The following is a 19,471-nucleotide window of genomic DNA, read 5'->3' on the forward strand; positions in this document are numbered from 1 at the left end:
CCTCCCCAGCCCCTGGCACCATCTACTTTCTGTCTCTACGGATTTCACTCCTCTAGGGACCTCCTACGAGTGGAATCCTAGAGTATTTGTATTTTTGTGACTGGCTTATTTCCCTCAGCATAATGTCCTCGAGGTTCAACCATGCCGTAGCAGGTGTCAGAATTTCCTTCCTTTCTAAGCCTGAATAACACTTATTGGATGGATGGACCACATTTTGTTTATGCACTCATTTGTTGATGGAGGAAGCTGTGTTTTCGAGCTAGATTAGAAATCAGTCCTTGAAAAATAGATAAGATTCTCCAGTTTCCTCTGTGCCGTGTGGGCGCCCGCGGAGCAGGTGCAGGTGCACGCTGACCTCTCCATTGTCTACAAAGATCATCGCTCCTGCTCTGTGTTCATTGGTTCAAATTCCAGCTACGTTCATAATGATTCTCTTGGATATCATAGTTTTGGTTTTCTTTGTTTATTTTTGTCAAAAAAATTATATTTATTGTTATAAAAAATAACAAATATAAAGAATAAAAAATGCAAGTTTTCAGGCTCTTTAGAGAAATTCCTGTGTTTTTCTAAAAAGGTGGGCTGTTCCCTTAGGGTTGTGGAGAAGAGAGGCGATGCCTGCCGTGTGGCCCCTTTGCTTGTCCCCGCTCACCTTCGGCCCGTCCTTGTGCATGTCTGACGTGTGTCAGCCCTAATGGGGCTGCGTGTGACTGAGAACAGATTCGTTACCATGTGTGGGAGAGTTTTGAAAAAGCATTTGCCGTTTTTCTTGCTGTCTTACTTTCAGGGATGAAAAGCTGACCCATGTTAGAATAAATGCATCACACAAGTGATAGTCTAACAGGTTAAGATTTGAGTCGTAAGGAGAGAGAAGCAGCAGAAGAGACAGGTACGGCCCTGACTGCTTAGGGGGTGCCCTCGAGGCCACGCTGTTAGGACCTGGGCAGGTGAGTCATGTGGGCAGGGAGAGACATGGCCACGGCATTTGCCTCACAAAAGGAAAATAAGGAAATGAAAGAGTCCTTCACATTTGCTAACTTTTGTAGACAGTGTTCAAATATGGGATGAAAAAGAGAGAAAACAGCAAAGACATACAGTAGGTGGGGGCCCGGGAAGGGGGAGCCCCTCTTGCTCCAGTACCCCCAGCCACCGGCCTGGCCCTGCCCATTCCCTGGCCCTCTGGGCTGCCCAGCCTGGGGCCCACCTGCTCGGCCAGCACCCCAGCATTCTTCCCAGCCCGTCAGGGAGGCTGGACCATCTCTGCCATGGGAGAGACCCTGGGCCCTGCCACGGATGGACGAGCTCTACCTGATGCCTGTCCTGACACCAGCCAGGGACAGTCAGGTACAGTGCCAGCCCATGATGCCTCCTGCTAGAGTGCGCCCTGGCCCATGGACCCCCCACTCCCCCTGCTACCCCCCCCACCCCTCCACCGGCTTTGTTTCCTCTGTCCCGGCGCCAAGCTGAGGGGCCTCCTTAGAGGTGGCTCAGAGAACCCTCACCGTCCATCTGGCCTGACGCTGGCGAGGCATCCAGGGAAGCTGGGGCTTTTCACACCGTGAAGGGGCCACTTCACCGTCTTGCAGCTGCAAGCCATGAGCCCCCGGCTTAGGGCAGAGCGAGGCCACGCTGGAGCCGTGGGTGCTCAGAAACTCGCCCTTAAACGCCACGCCTCCTCCCTCTCTGCAGAATCAGACTGTGTTGGAGCCCCCTGGCTTGCTCTGTTCACGTTTATCGCTCCAGGACGACAGGCCTGACTCAGCCATGCTGGAGCTGAGTGTCCGTGTCCAACCTGAAGGCCGAGGTCTGTCCTAGCGGGCAGCTGCAGCACCCACAGCGGACTCACAGGGGCAGGGGCAGGGGTGACGCTGTTGGCTCTCAGCCATCAGGGCCAATGCTGCAGGGTGTTGTTTGGCTTCCGGGGTTGTCGCTGGGGACAGTGGTCAACCTCCTGCAAGTGTGACTGTGGACAACAGGCTGGCCGCTTGGGCTGGGCGCTGAGACAGTGGGTCAGGGTTCTGTTTTTATAGACGGCCTGGCCGTTGTCCGTCTGTACACTCAGCCTGTCGTGGCAATAGTAACAAGTTGAACTCCTTTCAAGGACAGCTGTAGCCACCATTAAGATCGTTTTGCTGCTGGTGGAAGGAGGATGGAAAGCCGGCGGGGCTGCCTGAGGATAGAGAATGACCCTGGGCGAGGGACTGGCTGACATGGGGGTGGGCAGAGACCTGGAAACACAGGGCCACCCTCCGTGGGCTGGAGAAGTGTGGTGGGGGCAGTGGCCTGTGGCACGCTCCCTTTCAGGGCAGGCAGGGGTGAGGCTGGACGCCTCCTGCAGCTGTGGACGCCCGGAGAGGAGGGCTGAGGACTTCACTCAGTATCCTTCACTGAGTATCGTTCGCCTGTCCGGGTGTGCTGAGCCCCGGCTCTGGGCCCGGCACTGCGGGAGATGGACAAGTGCAGCCCTGGTGGGGTGTGTGGTCAGGGTCGGTGGACGCGGCTCTCAGAGCAGACCCTGGTGGCCATGGGGCTCCCGGGAGGCTCAGGGTTTCCGTAGCAACGGGCCAGGGGTGGCCACCGGAGAACTGGTGACCAAAAGCTCCTCCTCGCTGCTGGTGCTCTGGCTGCCCTCTGACCCCTCCTTCCCGCCCTCCTGCCCTCCTGACCCCGCCCAGGCCCCCGAGGTCCAGCAGCCACCCCAGGTGTCAGGACCTCCTTCCGGGGCTCTTTCTCTGGCGCAGAGGCTCAGACACACAGATGCAGCATCGCCAGGCACAGAACGTTCTCAGGGCTCATCTGTAGGACTCGCCACGCGCGTGTGGTCTGTGGACCCGCAGCATCAGAGGCATTTGGGAGCTCATTAGAAATGCAGTAAGGTGGCCCCACTAGGCCTCCTGAGCCCGAATATGCATTGTGACAAGCCCTCCGGGAGTCTGGGACGTGCTGTGGTCTGAGAAGCGCGCCCGCCGTCCGTCCGTTTCGTTGCACCCCGCCTCCCTCAGTTCTCCCCACCGCGGCCCTCCCTCTGCAGATGCCTTTCCCCATCTGACTCCTGGTTTCCCTGCGTCTCCACCCATCCCTGCTTTGTGATGAATGGGGTCTAAACAAGCAGCGGGTCGGGGGAACAAGACGAAGCTCGGCAGGAGCTGGACAGATGGGCTGGCGGTGACGGCAGACCTTGCTGTCAGGGAGCCGCCCAGGCCTGTTTCCAGACTGTTCTCAGGCTGCTCACTGCTCCCGCCCAGCGATGGGGAGGTTGGACCTTCAGCTGATGGGCCCCGCGTGCCCCAGGCCACCGAGGGCCACCCCGCTGGGGTTGGTGGGCCCATGAGCGCCCAAGGCCAGCCAGCCCTGAGGTGCTGGAGAGGGCACTGGGGAATGGTGAATCCCAGAAACAGGGTTTATGCGAGCTCTGTGCCTCTTTTGATTATTGGGGCCAAAAGTGAGCTCATCGGCCTCACTCAGCCAGGACGGCTGGCCAGGACGGCTGGCCCTCCGAGCTGACTGTCGGGAGGTTGGAGGCCGACCACTGTGTGTCTGCAGGGCTGTGTGTGCCCAGGGGACTGGGGACACTTCTGTGTGGCTGCCAGCTTCTGAATTCACGCTCTCTATTTCTCCCGTTCCACCTTCAGTGCAGTCCGCCCGAGGCCTGGCACACAAGGGACCCCAGGGGCGGCCTCTTGTGCCATCCAGTGTGAGCCACACTGCCCTGTCCCCTGGGCACATGGGGTCGCAGATACGGGGCAGAAGCAGGGCCCGCGAGCCCCAGGTCCTTCACTCGTGTGGGCAGGTCTGGACCCTCCTCAGCCTGGGAGGGATGACGGGCCTCCAGGGGCTGCTGGTCGCCCGCTCCTGGGGCTGCAGTCCTGGGGGCACATGGGAGGTGTGAAGGTCTCTACACCCCCACGTAAGATGCCTTCTGTTAGCTAAGTCTGTGCCTGAGTCAGCATCCCCAGAATGTGACGGGAGACGAGACATGGGGCACGGGGGAGAGTTTTCCTGGGCTCCAAGCTGGGTCCTGGCGTGTGACCATCGTTGCTGTCTGTTTCTGGGGTTGGGTCCCCCTCAGCATGTCCCCCGACACCAGGAGTGGTGCAGGGACCCCTGAAGAGGAGGGCCTCTGCTTGGCCCGACATAGGGGGCAGCCCAGGGGTTGGGGGGAGAGAGGGTGTCGCTTTGTTCTGAGGTGGACGTGGCCTGGGAGGTGGCTTGCCGGCAGCTAACAGGGGGATTCTGAGGCAGACGGTGAGGCTCACCTGCTGTGTGACTTTGGACAAACGACTTGCCCTCTTTGTGCCCCCATCCCTCGTCCCAGGGCTGGAGAGAGCGGTCCCACCTCGCAGGATCATTGTGAGGCTCAGAGGGAGAATAGCTTTCCGGCTTCTGGTGCAGCGCCTGAACCCCGAGAAGCAAGAAGTCCCTCCTCCACGGAGGGTCCGGGCCTGGCCTGGGGTGAGGGGAGCTGTGACTGAGCCTCCCACCGGCCCCTCCCACAGGCTGCCCGACCGGGAGCCACGCGCTGTGTGGGCTCAGGTGGCTCCTGCCCCGAGACCGCTGTCCTCGCTGAGAAACCGCCCCCAGGGCACGTTTTTGTGAATCAAGGAGATTTATCCTTCCTCATAGGCCCCCTGTAATTTTAATTTAAAAACCTCGTGTCCTTGGTGGCTCTGCTTTCTCGTCGCATTGGCTCTGCCAGTCCCATCCGGGACGCTGGCCTCCCGATCACAGTCGTGACGGGAGACTTGTATGCACTGGAATGTCTCTACACACAGCTGTGCAAACGAAGGGAACACAGGCAGGGGCAGGGACGTGGAGAAGCTGCGGCCGTGCCGCAGGGCGCGTGGGCTGGAGGCCGGGGCCGTCACGCCCGTGAGGCGGCCGCTGCTGTCCTGCCTGGGTCTGAGTGTTCAAAGAAACACGAGGATGATCTGAGGGCAGTGGGGTCAGCCTAGGGGCAGCCTGCTGGGCGCTACGGCAAAAACTGGATATGTTGGCCACAGAAGGGAGTATTCTGGGCTCAGAAGCTTGGACCAGGTGTGACATTCTGGGGTCTGTTGTGGAGTAACGAGGGGCCACCGCCGCACGGCAGAGCTGGAGGCTGAGCCTGCAGTCCCACCGGGATCGAACCTCCATTCCAGGGAAAGGGGAGAGTTGTCTTCCCACGAAAGGAGAATGCTGCAGCCACAGCGAGGATCCGCGTCACAGAGTGTGTGGTGGGGCCCAGAAGCGGCTCACTGCACTCTCCCAGCAGCCTCCCAGGGTGGGCACTAGTTTGGTTCCCATTTGATGGTTCTCGGGGGAGTCGCCCATCCAGGGCGGCACCTCGAGTGGCCCTAGAGCCCTGCGCATGTGGCGGGCAGCAACTGCAGAGCGAGGCCAGGTGTTCTCCTGCGTGGTGCGCGCCCTCGGCAGGCGGGGCTTCTCTTCACAGACAGGTAGTGGGAGCACTTCCCGGCTCCCTGCCCTGGGACTGGAGGGCGCCTGACTGGGCTCTTCGGGTCCCGTGGTGGTGCGCTCAGTGAGCACCGGTGTCGGGGCCTCGTCTCCTCCACTTTGGGAAGAGTGATCCAGGTGACTGGAATCAGCCTGGATGCCCAGAGGCAGCTCACCTATGAGGTGAGGGGGGAAGGCAGGGAACCCTGTCTGTCAAGCCATCCCGGCCAGTGCTCCCGAGGGTGCAGCACACTTTGTGGAGAAGTGTGCGTGGCTGGCATCATCAGGGGAACAGCCTGTGACTTGTTCCTCTCAAAAGAGAGCGTGCGGTCGGGCGGGGAGGTCTCAGCGAGCCCCTGTGGGTGGACCCAAGACGCCACTTCCTCCCGTCCAGGCCTCGGGCGAGCAGACAAGCGGAGCCCCGGTCACCGTCACGTGGCTGAGCTGAGGCTGAGACTGCAGGGTCAGATCGCCCCACATGGGCAGACGGCAGAGGCTGCACTGACGTAAGCAAGGACCTGCCTGGGGCTGCCTGGAGGAGAGCGCACGCCTGCTGCAGACCGCGCTCTGGACCTCCCCTGCAGCCAGCCCAGGACGGAGCCCGTGGTCAGGGCTTCTTCTCCATCTCAGCTTCCTAACTGGCCTGCGCAGCCTGAGCTGGGCAGGTTGGCCCGGGGTCTGTGTGGAGCACTAGGTACTGGGGTGTCGTGGGGACCAGGATGGCTGTGAACCCTGGGTTCCTGGACTGAAACTCAAGTGATGTGCAAACAAAAAGACCCCACCTCCGCAGGAGCTAAGCCAGACGAGAAGACAGACCTGTGCGCAGTGCCCCCACAGCTGTGAAGCAGAGCTGACTTCTCACTGTGTGTCCACGTGGGCTCTGGTGTCAACAGCAGGAAGGCTGTTTTGAGTGAAAGCTGATGTTTGTGCATTTACCGGGAAGTTCTTTGCTGTTATTAGACATTACTATAAATAGGTAGTGTCCTTCATTGTCAAATGAGCGTAAGAACACAGAATCGACAGCACACACCCACACAGGTGTGCGTTTTCTGTGTGGCTTCACCATCGTTAAATCTGAGAGTCACACAGGATTTGGGATATTACAGCTCTGGCTTTGCTACATAACGTTTGCAGAGGCAGAGCACTTTCAGAGACTGCATAATTTACGTGTGTTCTGTATAATTCTGACTTTCATTTAAACCCACAAGTGGCTCCTTCAGTGTGTTCCGATGCTGGGACGTTAGCGAGTCAGGTCGGTGCCTGGGCGTGCCTTCTCATCCACCTCTGCCGGGATTGGCTGGCAGGGCAGCTGCTGGCGTCACACAATTGGCTCTGGTGTGAGATTACCCAGCGGGAGCGGATCTCCCCGTTTCTGCGCTGTGACTCAGGCTCTGCGTCAGGCAAGCTGGGACGGAGGTTATCATCGCACAGAGACCAAGTGTTGTCTTTAAAGCCCATGTTGCTGTTGCCAGGAGCCAGGTCTCGTCTCCCATTTCCAACAGATGCTTGTGAGGCTCCGGACGACTCGGGGATTTTCTCCCAAAGTTGTTGCAATGCCAGCAGGAGCGATTTTATAACGTGGATGAACACGGGGAGTTCAGATGCTAGGACTAACATGACTTTTGGGTCGTAACATTTGTTTGGAGGGTTTAGCCAGCTGGTCAACTGGAAAGGAAAGTGACTCGGCTCTCGTTGTGGAACATGAGTTGACTGAGTTCCGGGAGATGCGCTCCTCCTGGATCTCTGCGTTGTGAGATGGTTGGTGTTAGGCTGGGAAATCAGCCTCACAGAAAAGACCTGTCTGTCTTTAGATAAGAGCAAGTTCTGGAAATTGCCTGGATGAGGCTCCTGGAAATGCTACAGTCTGCTCAGAAGCTTGCTGGGCGTGCATCTCACCCTGCAGTGTGGACGTGGCATGAGGATTCTAGGAGGAATCGCTTTATTATCAGGCTTTCTTAGGGATTTCTGCTGCCGCCCCCACTAATTGCAGATCTCTCTCCTCGTTCCAGCTTGCAGGATGCCGGCATTGGATTCATCCTGGTCATAGACCGAAGGCAGGACAAATGGACCTCGGTGAAGGCATCGGTCCTGCGGATAGCAGTAAGTGTCGGTGCCGAGTGGGTAGCACTCCCACCTACTCTTCTCCTGGGCTGGGTGACAGCAGTGTTTGTCTTCTGGCGACCCGCCTGCCTGGGTGGCAGTTTGGGCTCTGGCTGGTCCATGCTGCACGGTGGGGTGCAGAGCTGTGGTGTGCGGCCAGCTCGGAGCACCAGCCTGCTGTGGCCTGAGGCAGGGCCAAGGGACGCCTGGGGCCCCACACCATCTTGGGCTCCTCAGGTTGCTAGGGCATGTGCGTGTGCGTGCTTGTGTGTACATGTGTGTGCGTGCGTGTGTGTGCGTGCGTGTGCGTGCATGTGCGTGCACGCGTGTGTGTTCTCAAATGGGTTAACTCTTAGGGAGCCTGTTAGAATTTGAAAACAGTTTCACCAGCTGATTTATTTCTGACCATCGAGGGTGTGAGACGCTCAGGGTTTTACTGTGTATTCTTTCTTAAACGGAGCACAGGTCCTGAATAAGCAGGTGTTGAGTGTATTACACAGTCCTCAGACTCGACGTTTGAAATTATACTGAATAGCTTTTTCTAGGTGACTTCTCCTTTCCACATGGGCAGCTGATCCTTCAGTTCTGTGGCTCCATCAGCCGCTGAGCCTGCCATTCCTGCGTCCAGTGTCCCTCAGTGCCGGCTTTCTCTGTCCATCTGCAGAGCTGCCCTCCGTGGAGAAGAGCGGCTGGTCTTATTTTTTTAGCCTGCAGTAATCATCGAAGAGGGAAGCGTTAAGTCAGCAGAAAGCCCCAAATCTTATTTTCGTCAGAGCTTCCACCCCCACCCCGCAGCTCCAAGGCGAGCTTTCTTGCCAAGTGGGTTCTGCCCACACTTGCTTCCCCAAGGACCGACTTTGATCGTTTGATTGTCTGCAAGCAGGGTGACCCAGAGTGACCACAGCCGGGGTCCTCGGCTGTGACGGCTCTGCTGCTCCCAGGGTTTCTTAAAAACCTAACCCCAATGGAGTGAATTCTCCTGACCTCCTGTTCAGGATTTTGGGTTCAAACCGTCTTTGGTTCCTGGCCTCCGAGAGGCTGCTGTCCAGTGTCCTGGGGCGAGTGAAGAATCCAGTCCTTCCCAGAAGATGGGCTTGTCACCTCATCTTACCCATAAGGAGGGCTCAGGATCCTCTCTGGCTCTCACCACCTACATCGTTTGGGTGCACGCCCATCCCTGGAGAGCTGGTCCCGCCTTTGTCTTTCTCATCAAGTGTCTCCCTGCACTGCCCACTCCCTGTGCCCACCCAGCAGACACTTCCTACCCCATCGTTGATCTGAGACACATCCCAACACTTCGGAAGGTTCCAAAGAAGTAAGCGTGGTATTTCATCAGCTTTCCTTTGTTTTACTTTTTTGTTTTTTGTTGTTGTTGTTTCGTTTTGTTTTGTTTTTCAGGAAGATTGGCCCTCAGCTAACATGTGTTGACAATCTTCCTCTTTTTTTTCTTTTTTCTCCCCAAAACCCCCAGTACATAGTTGTATATCCTAATTGTAGGTTGTTCTAGTTCTTCTGTGTGGGACGCCACTTCAGCGTGGCTTGATGAGCAGTGTGTAGGTCCGCGCCCAGGATCCGAGCAGGCAAACCCCGGGCCGCCGAAGCAGAACATGTGAACTTAACCACTACACCACCAGGCAGCCCCCTCCTTTGTTTTAAAATCCTCAGAAACTTAACAAAGCGCTTCTGAGGTCCCATCACCAGTTAAGAGCCAACGTGTCCGTTTCATTATTTTAAATTCTAAAATAAGTCTGCATGTGATGTCACATGGCAGGCTGGACGAAGAACTCAGTTGTAAGAACCACTGGGTCACGTGTGCAGTGGACGCCTGCACGGCACAGCAGGTGTTTCTTGAATCAGTAAGTTAGTCCTGGGACGGATGCCAAGAAGTTCCCAGTCGAGTAGGTGGTCGTTTAAAAGGTGGTACTGTCCTGTAACGGCATTTCACCAATCTAAATACCCCACCCGGTTCTTCTACGTTGACCCACCCACCACTGGTATAGATCCCCACTCAGGCGTGTCCTGGTGCGGCCTGGGCCGGGGGGCCAGCCTCTTTGCCGTGACGGCTGTAGGCGTCTCCCGTGGGGTCCAGGCCGCTCGTCCGTGCTGGAAAGTGCTTCTCTGCCCCTCACACACGCGTCTCCCCCTGGAGGGCCCTCACCCCGGAGCACGGGCGGCGTCTGCTCCCTCCACACCCGTCCCTGAGCAGAACAGCTCCCAGGCTGCCACTTTGCCTCTCTCTGTGGAAGGACACAGCCATTCTCTGCCTGCACGCCATGCGTTCCTTGAAGTCACAGCCAAGCCCTGTCCATCTTCGTGTGGCCGGCACCCAGCCCCGGCCCCCGAGACAGGCTCCCATAAATATCTCTCGAGTCAGTCAGTTGCTCCTGGTCAGATAACAAGAGGTTCTCCAGATGCAAGATTGTTCTTTAAGAAACAGATGAACTAGGGGCCAGCCTGGTTGTGCAGGCAGTTAAGTGTGCGCACTCCGCTGCAATGGCCCAGGGTTCGCCGGTTCGGATCCCGGGCGCGCACGGATGCACTGCTTGTCGAGCCATGCTGTGGCAGCGTCCTGTATAAAGTGGAGGAAGATGGGCATGGATGTTAGCTCAGGGCCAAGCTTCCTCAGAAAAAGAGGAGGATTGGCATCAGATGTTAGCTCAGGGCTGATCTTCCTCAGCAAAAAAACAAACAAAAGAAGCAGACGAACCATTTTCAAACTGAGGTGATCCTGTGAGATCTCCGACTGGATAGCAGCGTGGCTGGGGCGAGCTGGCCTGTGCTGTCGGCGTCGAGCCCTCCAGAGGCCGAGGATAAAACCTGGTTTCTTTCAGCATCGAGTTTGTATCAGGTGAATTTCTGAAGCCGCTGGCTCATCTTTGAAACTGTTTTGTGAAAATTGTAACTGAAAAGTTGGTGTCTGAGTTTTCACGTTTGCACTAATTCTTACACGATAAAAATAGAGAGTTTTTTTCTATCTTTTTCCTGTAATCTTGAGGTTCCCCAATACTGGTTTGTGGTCTCAAAAGTCAGCATTTTTCCAGCAGAATTGTCACAAATTCTCTTTGAGCTCCAATCTTTTTGTTATAAGGATTTAGTGATCATATTAATGCCAACAATGCTATTCATGAATTCAGCTCGTTTATTGAGACCCCACAGGTGCCTGGCACCGTACGAGGCATTGGGATGTAAGGAGGGAATGAATGAAGTGTTCGGCCAGGTGGGGTTCAGATGGTCGACAGCATCATGACAAAGGTTGTGACCAGAGGCACCGACAGACACGCAGGGTGCCTGAGACAGTTCAGGGTCGTGGGGGAGGTTGGACTGCTGCGAGCCAGGCCCTGTGGCCTTTCTTGGGCACGTGTCCCTCTCTGAGTTGGGGTGCCATCTGATCGCCACCATGGCTCTGCAGGGGACAGGAGGTGGGGACAGAGCTGGACGGTCGTCCCCAGTGCAGGGGAGCTGGGGCCAGGGGTGGGGAGGTAGAGCCGGCACACTGATGCCGCCCCTGGGGCTGTAAACCTGGACTAGTGTCAGCTGGCCCGTGCTTTCATCCAAGGGCCTTTGGGAAAACCGCCATCTGGCGTCAGCTGGGCCAGCGCCCTCGGGAGGGGTCCACACAGGTGCTGGCCTCCAGCGGGGACAAATCCACCAGAGGGCCCAGGCCAGTTTGCTGCCGGTGCTACAAAAGCGAGCCAGGCGCAGGGCTCTGCTGGTCTCCAAACCGCGTGCTCGGCCGCCCTGTGAGGCTCGGTGCTTACATAACAGGCGCTGAGATTCGGGCTGTTTTCAGCCACCATGTGTGCCATCTCATGAGCGGAGCTTTCCTAAATTTGGGGTGTTCTTTTTCTCTTTGGCTGCCTTCAGCTTGGCTTGGAGTAGAAAAATAAGACACTGGAGGAGCCACAGTCCAGCGTTGCTAAAATCAGCCTCTCTGTGCCTCATCGAGAGCAGGGCCTGCGTCCGCTCTGACAGGGCGTGGGGACAATGCGTGCACAGGCCGTGGCTCCTTGGGAGGCCCAGTCTGACTGTTGGGAGCGGAGCTTTCTCAGAACGAGTTTGCCTCGTGCAGCAGTGCTCACGTAGCTTAGCTCATGTAGCTTAGCCCACGCGCGCCGCGCCCCGCTGGTCCCGCTGTGGTGGCAGGACTGGGGGCCTGTAACTCCAAGTCCCCGGCACTGTTGCAGAAGGCGCCCATGTGCGGTTTCACCTAAACTCGCCCTGTGCTTATTGCCCCTGCGCTACCGGTAGACTGGGCTTCAGAGGGACACAGTCACCTCAGATGGGGTCCGTCTCCAAGGCCGAGCTCCTCCCCCACACCGGGGTCCCGGCACACCAGTCCACGAGAAATGTTCCAGAAAGAAGATTGGATAGTGCAGATTTTGTGACGTGGAGAGTATTCAGTTTAGTGATTGTCCTTCAGTCAAAGATTATACCCTTCCTACCTATTTTTCATTAAAATGTATTTTCCCTAATGGTGTTTGTAACAGCCTCCACAGTATTTACCGCAGGGTGGTCTCAGCTGCCCTGCCGCCTCGGCGCTCGCCTCCAGACCTCCATGGGACCAGCCCTGGAGTGGGAGGCTCTGCTCACCATTGGCTTCTCTGGTTCAGACTCCGGGGTTCTTCCTCTCTCAACACTGACAAAACTCTCAAATTTGTATTTGTTACCCAAACTTGTGTCTGCTTTTTGACTACTGTCAGACAGATATAACTGGTCAGGCCTCAGTGCTCCAGTTTATAGAGTAAATGTGTAATGTCCGGCTGGCAGATGTGGCTTTGAGCAGACCTTAAGGAAGTCACTTGAGGTTGGGGAGGACTCCACAGTTCTGATGTGTTCCCCTTGCTTGAGCTGGGTTTGTAAATGCATGAGGCGCCTTTTCAGTTTGTAAGTCTCTAAGAATATTCGTTCAGAAGCCAGTTAACCCCTTTTTCTGTCTCCAAATTACCTTTGTGTGGTCATCACACCACATACACACCACGTACCTGTTACTGAGGCAGTCAGGGTCAGCCCCAGAGAATAAACAATATGGCTTTCCTATTACATAGAAACCTATTCTAATCCTTTTATGATTACTGTTGTCCCCCTTATGCTCGGCTTCACCTACTGCAGTTTCCATTACCTGCGTCAATTGTGGCCCAAAAATATTAAACAGAAAATTCCAGAAATAAACAACTCATAAGTTTTAAATTGTGTGCCATCCTGAGTACTGTGATGAAATCTCATGCCGTCCCACTCTGGCCCCCAGGACGTGAACCCTCCCTTTGTCCAGCCTACCTGCCCATTAGTCACTTAGTAGCCTCTTGGTCATCAGATCGACTGTCGGGTATCTCAGTGCTTGTGTTCAAGTCACCCTTATTTTACTCAATAATGGCCCCAAAGCACGGGAGTCGTCATGCTGGCAACTCAGATATGCCAAACGGAAGCCATATAGGGCTTCCTTTAAGCGAAAAGATGAAAGTTCTTGACTTAAGAAGGAAAGGAAAACAATCGTGTGCTGAGGTTGCTAAGATCTACAGTGACTTTTATTACAGTATATTGCTATATTGTTCAGTTTTATTATTAGTTATTGTTATTACTCTCTTACTGTGCCTGATTTTAATAAATTAAACTTTATCGTAGGTATGTGTGTCTAGGAAAAAACATAGTGTGTATAGGGTTCAGTACTATCCATAGTCTTGGAATGCATCCCCCGTGGATAAGGGGGGACGACTGAACATGATTATTGACTAAGTTACAAAAAGACGTTATTTTTTAGCCTTCACCCTAAATCTTCCATCTAGTTACCTCTATTTTTAAAATAAAGTTCTTATTTTGGAATTTTCTCTAGAAAAACCCAGAGAAAATTTAATTTGCTATTATGTATATTCAAAATATACATTAGTTGTCTGTCATTCAAGCCTCCTCGCTTGGCAAGGCTCTTACAGTTACTGTCTTTACTATAAAGAATCAGTGGCTTAAGAAACGGCAAGACTGAAGTGGAGACAAGGACAAGAGCACACTGTCTTCTGCGCTGCCACTCACCCCAGCGAAGGTGAGGCCAGTGGAGCCTCCTCCCAGGACGGCGGGTCCACGGCGGGGCATCTTCCTGCCGCCTGCACGAGTGGACCTCAGCGAGGCCACTGAGGAAGGAGCAGGCACAGTGTTATAAGTTCAATTTCTAGTCCTTACGGAGCACACCTGCCGTGACGTGTCTCTTAGGGCGAGAAAAAGATATTGACATTTTGAAACTGCAGTAGGTGAAGCCGAGCATAAGGGGGACAACAGTAATCATAAAAGGATTAGAGTAGGTTTCTATGTAAGCTCCAGAAAGAGGTTCTGTGAGGAGGTTTTCCTTAAATAGCAGTGGCCAGTGTCACAGGTGGTGGTGACAGGTTTGCACAGTCCTCTTGTTGATGATCCGCCCTGGGGCTTCTGCCTTTCAGCCGCATTTCTCTCAGTTGTCTCCTTTCCACTCAAAGGAGTTACACTGTGTGAGTGTCAGCGGGTCAACAGGAATGGGCGTAACAGAGAGCTCTGCTCACTGGGTGCTTATTTCACAGTCGCCCCTGGGCATAACAGAGAGATCTCTGCTCGCTGGGTGCTTGTTTCACAGTCCCCCCTGGGCGTAACAGAGAGCTCTGCTCACTGGGTGCTTATTTCACAGTCACCCCTGGGTGTAACAGAGAGATCTCTGCTGTCTGGGTGCTTATTTCACAGTCACCCCTGGGTGTAACGGAGAGATCTCTGCTGTCTGGGTGCTTATTTCACAGTCCCCCCGGGTGTAACGGAGAGATCTCTGCTTGCTGGCTGCTTATCTCACAGTTCCCTCCTGTTCTGATGCTGAGCTATCAAATCTCTCAGGTTGCACTGTGCACTCCCCACAGGATGTAGAGAAAGTTTGTGTCCATTCATAGAATGTGATGGTGGGGCGCAGAGCACAGAGCTGAGTGAGACCCCATCCACCTCAAGATGACCCAGCTCAGGCCAGGCTCTGGGTCCAGCCGGTGAATGTGGGTGAGCGTGGAGGCCACGGCTGGGCAGATGGCGCTCGGGGATGGCTCTCAGCTCACCTCCCTGTCCATGCAGCCACAAACACTTACCAAGCACCTACTAAGGTGCTGGCGATTGAGGACACGTGGTCCCTGTCCTCCAAGGCTGTGACAGTGGCACACAGACGTGTTAGGGGCCCCGCGGGGAGGGTGTGCCTCAGGGGCTACAGGCAGGAAGGGTACGTGCCTCAGACCCAACCCAGAGGCAGCAGATCACTAAGTCAGGTTGCTGCCCTCGAGGTTCCTGGAGGACGATGGAGGACGATGGAGGAATGGAGGTGCCCAGCAGGCATTGAGGGCCTTCAGGTGGACGCCTAGGGAGGGACCAGGCCGGAGACACATCGTGGAAGTCACCAGTAAGTGGGTGGCAGTTTTCAACCTTGACATGGCAGCCCGGGAACATCCATGGATGTGGTGGGTTCTGGTGCGCAGGTGGGCCTGAGAGGGGAGAGGAGCAGGAGAGAGGGTCAGAACAACGTGCAGGGCCCGGAGGGCGGTGTCACGCAGTGCAGAAAGGAGCCCTCTCAGATGGGGGTATCCCACCAGTTCCAGGCGGCCAAGGGGTGGAGCCACAGCAGGATGTCGTCGGTGGCCTTCGGTCGTGTGGCCTTGTGTGGGCGTGAGACCTGAACGCGAGGTGAACAAGCAGGGATGGAAGCCGCGTGCTGGGACGGCGCGCCCCTAAAGGGAGGCCCCGGGTGGCTGTTTGCTCGTGGGGTGGAGATCCGATGGGGGAAGGAAGCTGAAGTTGTAGGGGGAAGATGGTGGAGTGAGGCTCTTCGGTGTGGCCTAGTGAGAGTGAGCTCCGGCTCAGACGCAGGGCTGGCTCTGGGCAGGAGGGCGGCGGGGGGGACAGGGAGATGACCGCAGAGGCAGCCATGCGTTAGGGCCGCAGGCATGGGGTGATGAAGTTCAGCCTGAAGGCGTCTGTCGTGTTTAGAGCGGGGAGAATGGGGCTTGGCCACAGGCCTCCTGGAGAATCAAAAGTTTAGCGCTCGCTGCTGAGAAATCAGAGTGGCGCCCCGAGACCCCGGGGCGGGGCGTGGCCCTGGGGGATGTAGGACCATGGCTTTGCCATGCCAGGTGTTGGGTGTGGTGATGGGATTCCTCAGGAAGCAGGATCTGCCGCTGCCCAGCTCCCAGCGGCCCTCTCTGACCCCACTTTGACGCGCCAAGCGAGTATCTGGGCAAGGAAGCAGCGAGGGATGTGTGAGCCGCGTCCAGATGGCGCTGAGGTCAGGGAGGCCACCGCGGGCCGTGTCAGGACTCTGGGTCTGTTCGAGGCGGGGGGAGGTCTCTGGAAGGTTTTGTGCAGGAGGGTGTCATGGCACAGCTGTCATCTTAAAAGGGTCGTGGTGGCTCTTCTGTGGAGGACAGGCCCAGGGGCAGTCCGTCCAGGTGAGAGAGCACAGGCTGCAGTGGGGAAGGGAGTGGGAGGTTCTGGATAAAATCTGCAGGGAGAGCGGGCGGGATTTGGGATTGACTGTGGGGTGTGAGAGAAAGGGAGAGCAGGAGAGCCCCTGTGTGGGCCTGAGCACCGGCAGGTGAGGTGCCAGGCCGGTGGCCGCCAGGATGGCTGGCAGGCTCACACCTCAGCCGTGGGTTTGTGCCCCAGGCCAACCTGTCCTACCCGGCCCTGGGGAGGGCTAACCTGGGCCTCACGGCCGGGGTCTGACCTGCAGCGGGCAATGCCAGCCACCTTTCTTTCTCTTTGTTTTTCTTACGAGAGGGACTTGCTCTCCAGCTGAGGTTGGATCCAGCATCAGAGGCCCCTGGGAATTCACTGAGTGCAGATCCAGGCCTTGGGGCCTTGGGCTGAGGCCACGACCCCACTTTCAGCTATTCAGACAAGCTGCAGGGATGCGGGGCCACGGGGCCGTGAGTGGGGCTGTCATCGTGTCCCTGCTCTTCGGCCTCAGCGTCTCCTGGGACGCTCCTCTGACTCAGACACTCCACGGGCCCCCGGGTCTGGGGTGACCGGCCCTCCAGCGATTCTTGTGTGGCTGGAGTTTGGGACCCCCTGGCAGAGGCTCCAGGCCGCATGGGAACGGCCTTCCGGGAGTGGGGGTGCTGCAGCGGGCGGAGGGGAGGTCCTTCAGGGAACTGCTCATGAGAGTGCACCGTGCCGCTCACCAACTCTCTTCTCGCCCTGCGCTGGGGCGGCAGCTCCTACTTCACACGCAGAGAGAGCAGCCACGCGCCGGCGTTCCTTCTTCCTGGGAAGCAAGGTGGCCTGACGTGCAGCCCCTGGTCCATGCTGTTTGTCAGTCTTGCCACCAGGGCCTCACAGAGACTGAAAGGTGCATTTATATTCCCGAGCAAGCTCCCAGTTGGTTATTTTCTGGTCCCAGAGTTTTGTTAGAGCCTGGGGACTGGTGTGACCCAGCGTTCCCAAGGACGCCTGCCGTAATAGGGTCCAGAGACGTGCCTCCGTCTCCGTGACCCCAAAGGGGTCCCTGCCCCCTCGGCCGCTGGTCCCCACAAGAGACGGGGCTCCCCAGCTCCCTGCCCTTCGGGGCTCCCTTCTGCCAGCCCCGCTGAGGCCAGCTTGGCTGTTTGAGGGGGGCCCAGGGTCGACCTTCAGCCAAGATACTTGGGCGACTCCTTGCTGCCATGTCCACTTCAGGCCGTGGGCTGGGCCACCCTCTTCTGTGTCTCAGGTGCGTTTAGCCTAGTTATCTGGAAATCAACTCAGTTGCTTCAAACTTTCTTTTTTCAGTGATGGGTCTCCCTGGATTTCAGCATCTGGAAATAATCTGGCGTCTAGACTGTCCTTTCGCTGTAGACCTGTCATCAGCACATTTCCGAGTGCTTTGTGTGAGCACAGTACTAAACGCGGCCTGTGCGTTAGGTCGTTGACCCTCAGGAGTGCAGTGAGGAAGCCACTCTGTTATCCCCGTTTTACAAATGGGGAAACTGAGGCATAGGGAGTTTAGGTAACTTGCTGAAGATCACGCACCTTGTAAGCAGAGCTAGTAACCGAGTATGTTCATGTAACTGTGTCTAAGGGCACACGTGCTGGGGTGTAAGCTCCTTTATCTTTGCCTTAGATGATTACATGTACATGTCTATATGGCTTTGTTTTTATTTGACAAGTATCTTAGTTCCCAGACTGCCATAACAAAGGTCCACAGACGGGGTGGCTCACACAGCAGGAACTGACTGTCTCAGTCCTGGAGGCAGAAGTCCAGGATAGAGGTGTCGGCAGGCTGGTTCCTCCTGGAGGCTCTGAGGGAGGATCTGCTCCAGGCTCTCCCCAGCTTCTGGTGTGGCTGGCAATCCCTGGCTTGTAGATGCCTCACCCCATCTCTGCCTCCATCTTCCCATGGTGCTCCCGTGTGTGTGTCTGTGTCCAAATGTCACCTTTTTTGGGGGGTGGTTCGGTGAGGAAGATTGGCCCTGAGCTAACATCTGTTGCCAATCTTCCTCTATTTAGTATGTAGGATGCCACCACAGCATGGCTTGATGAGCTGTGCTCATGTCCACGCCTGGGATCCAAACACCTAAACCCCAGTCCACCACAGCAGAGCACGTGAACTTAACCACTGTGCCACCAGGCCGGCCCCCAAATGTCATCTTTTTATAAGGACACCAGTCTTATTGGGTTAGGGGCCACACTGATGACCTCATCTTAACTTGACCACCTCTGTAAAGACCTTATCTCAAACACAGTCACGTTCTGAGGCCCTGGGGGTTTGGGGGGACACAGTTCAGCCTGTGACAAATGTAATAAGCTTTTGACTTTTAAGTTTATAAGCAGCTAACATAGTTGTACCAAGCAGTGTGACTTTTTTCCTTTTCTTTTAAGTCCACTGTCTGTAGCTGTTTCTATCTTAGAATGATGTTGATGCTGAGAACGCTGGGCCCGTGAGCTGGGTCTCCCCGTCTGGAGCGTGCAGTCCGCTGCAGGCGTGGGACCCCAAGCTCGGCAGCTGCGGCCACCCGCCAACGATGCCGCGGCCCTTCTGTTCTCTCGCAGGCGTCCTTCCCGGCAAACCTCCAGCACGTCCTTGTTCTGCGCCCAACAGGATTTTTCCAAAGGACTCTCTCTGACCTAGCTTTCCGATTCAACAGAGATGACTTTAAGATGAAGGTACCGGTAAGTACACCCTGCTTTCGCCCTGTAGACAGAACTGAACTTAATTGCATTCTTGGCCCATCTGCAACAATCGAAACTCTCAAGGTGCCAACCTCAGAGCTGTGGGCGGAAATACAGCCCCGAAGCCTCGGTCGAAAACTGTGCTTCCTCTTACGCTGCGGGAGCCGTGTGAGCCTTCCCCCCCCCCCCCCCCGGCGCTGACATCCACGCTGTGCAGAGCACGGCCTTTGCAGGTGGCCCACTGTAAAAGTGCAGGTGTTCCGTCAGATCCACGAGCCTAGAACGTTCTTACAGCGGGTCAGGCTGAAGAACGAGAGCCCAGCGGGCCGAGAGCCGTGCCAGCCTCCTAGTGAGGATCGCCTGGCTCTGCCAGCACGCGGGGATGATGGAGGGCCAGAGAAGTGGGTTGCAATCATCCCCCAGGCCTGCAGAGGGAAGCCAGCTGGGGTGGGTGGGCCCTGGCCAGACAGGGCCATCCCTGCCTCATCTCCTCACTTGAGCGGGCACAGGGCAGCTTCTGGAGGGGGGTGCTCCCTGGCATCGGCCAGTTGTCCTTTAAAAAACAGTGGCTGCGTAGAGCCCCTTAAAACCCGTCGCCCAGGAAGCCCGTTTCCCCTGAAGCCTGGTTGTCAGCCCACACCACGCCAGCTACTCTGAGCAGGTTCAGGCGGGGGCTGCCAGGCAGTGTGCCCCGTGATGTGTTTGTGCCCCATGAATTCACTTGCTAAGAGGCAGGAAGCTTGGGGGCTGGCCGCAGGCACCTCGTCACCTCTCCAACAATACCAATCCGATTGCACTTTGAAACCTAAGAACC

General features: G+C 56.3%; 1 protein-coding gene across 13 annotated transcripts in view; it reads left to right on the plus strand.

The window, feature by feature from the left end:
* MCF2L (MCF.2 cell line derived transforming sequence like) overlaps positions 1 to 19,471 on the plus strand; it is a 186,706-nt gene that overhangs the window by 136,062 nt on the left and 31,173 nt on the right. For 11 of the 13 annotated variants that reach the window (XM_058548513.1, XM_058548516.1, XM_058548515.1 and 8 more), the window contains 2 exons: positions 7,440 to 7,530; positions 18,538 to 18,657. In XM_058548513.1, coding sequence (XP_058404496.1) covers positions 7,440 to 7,530; positions 18,538 to 18,657 — 211 coding nt within the window. Of the gene's footprint in view, positions 1 to 6,869; positions 7,057 to 7,439; positions 7,531 to 18,537; positions 18,658 to 19,471 lie in introns of those variants that run through there. The other 2 variants (XM_058548525.1, XM_058548526.1) reach the window with 2 other exon arrangements.

The sequence above is a fragment of the Diceros bicornis genome, chromosome 9, assembly GCF_020826845.1.
Source record: "Diceros bicornis minor isolate mBicDic1 chromosome 9, mDicBic1.mat.cur, whole genome shotgun sequence".
Classification (NCBI taxonomy): domain Eukaryota; kingdom Metazoa; phylum Chordata; class Mammalia; order Perissodactyla; family Rhinocerotidae; genus Diceros; species Diceros bicornis.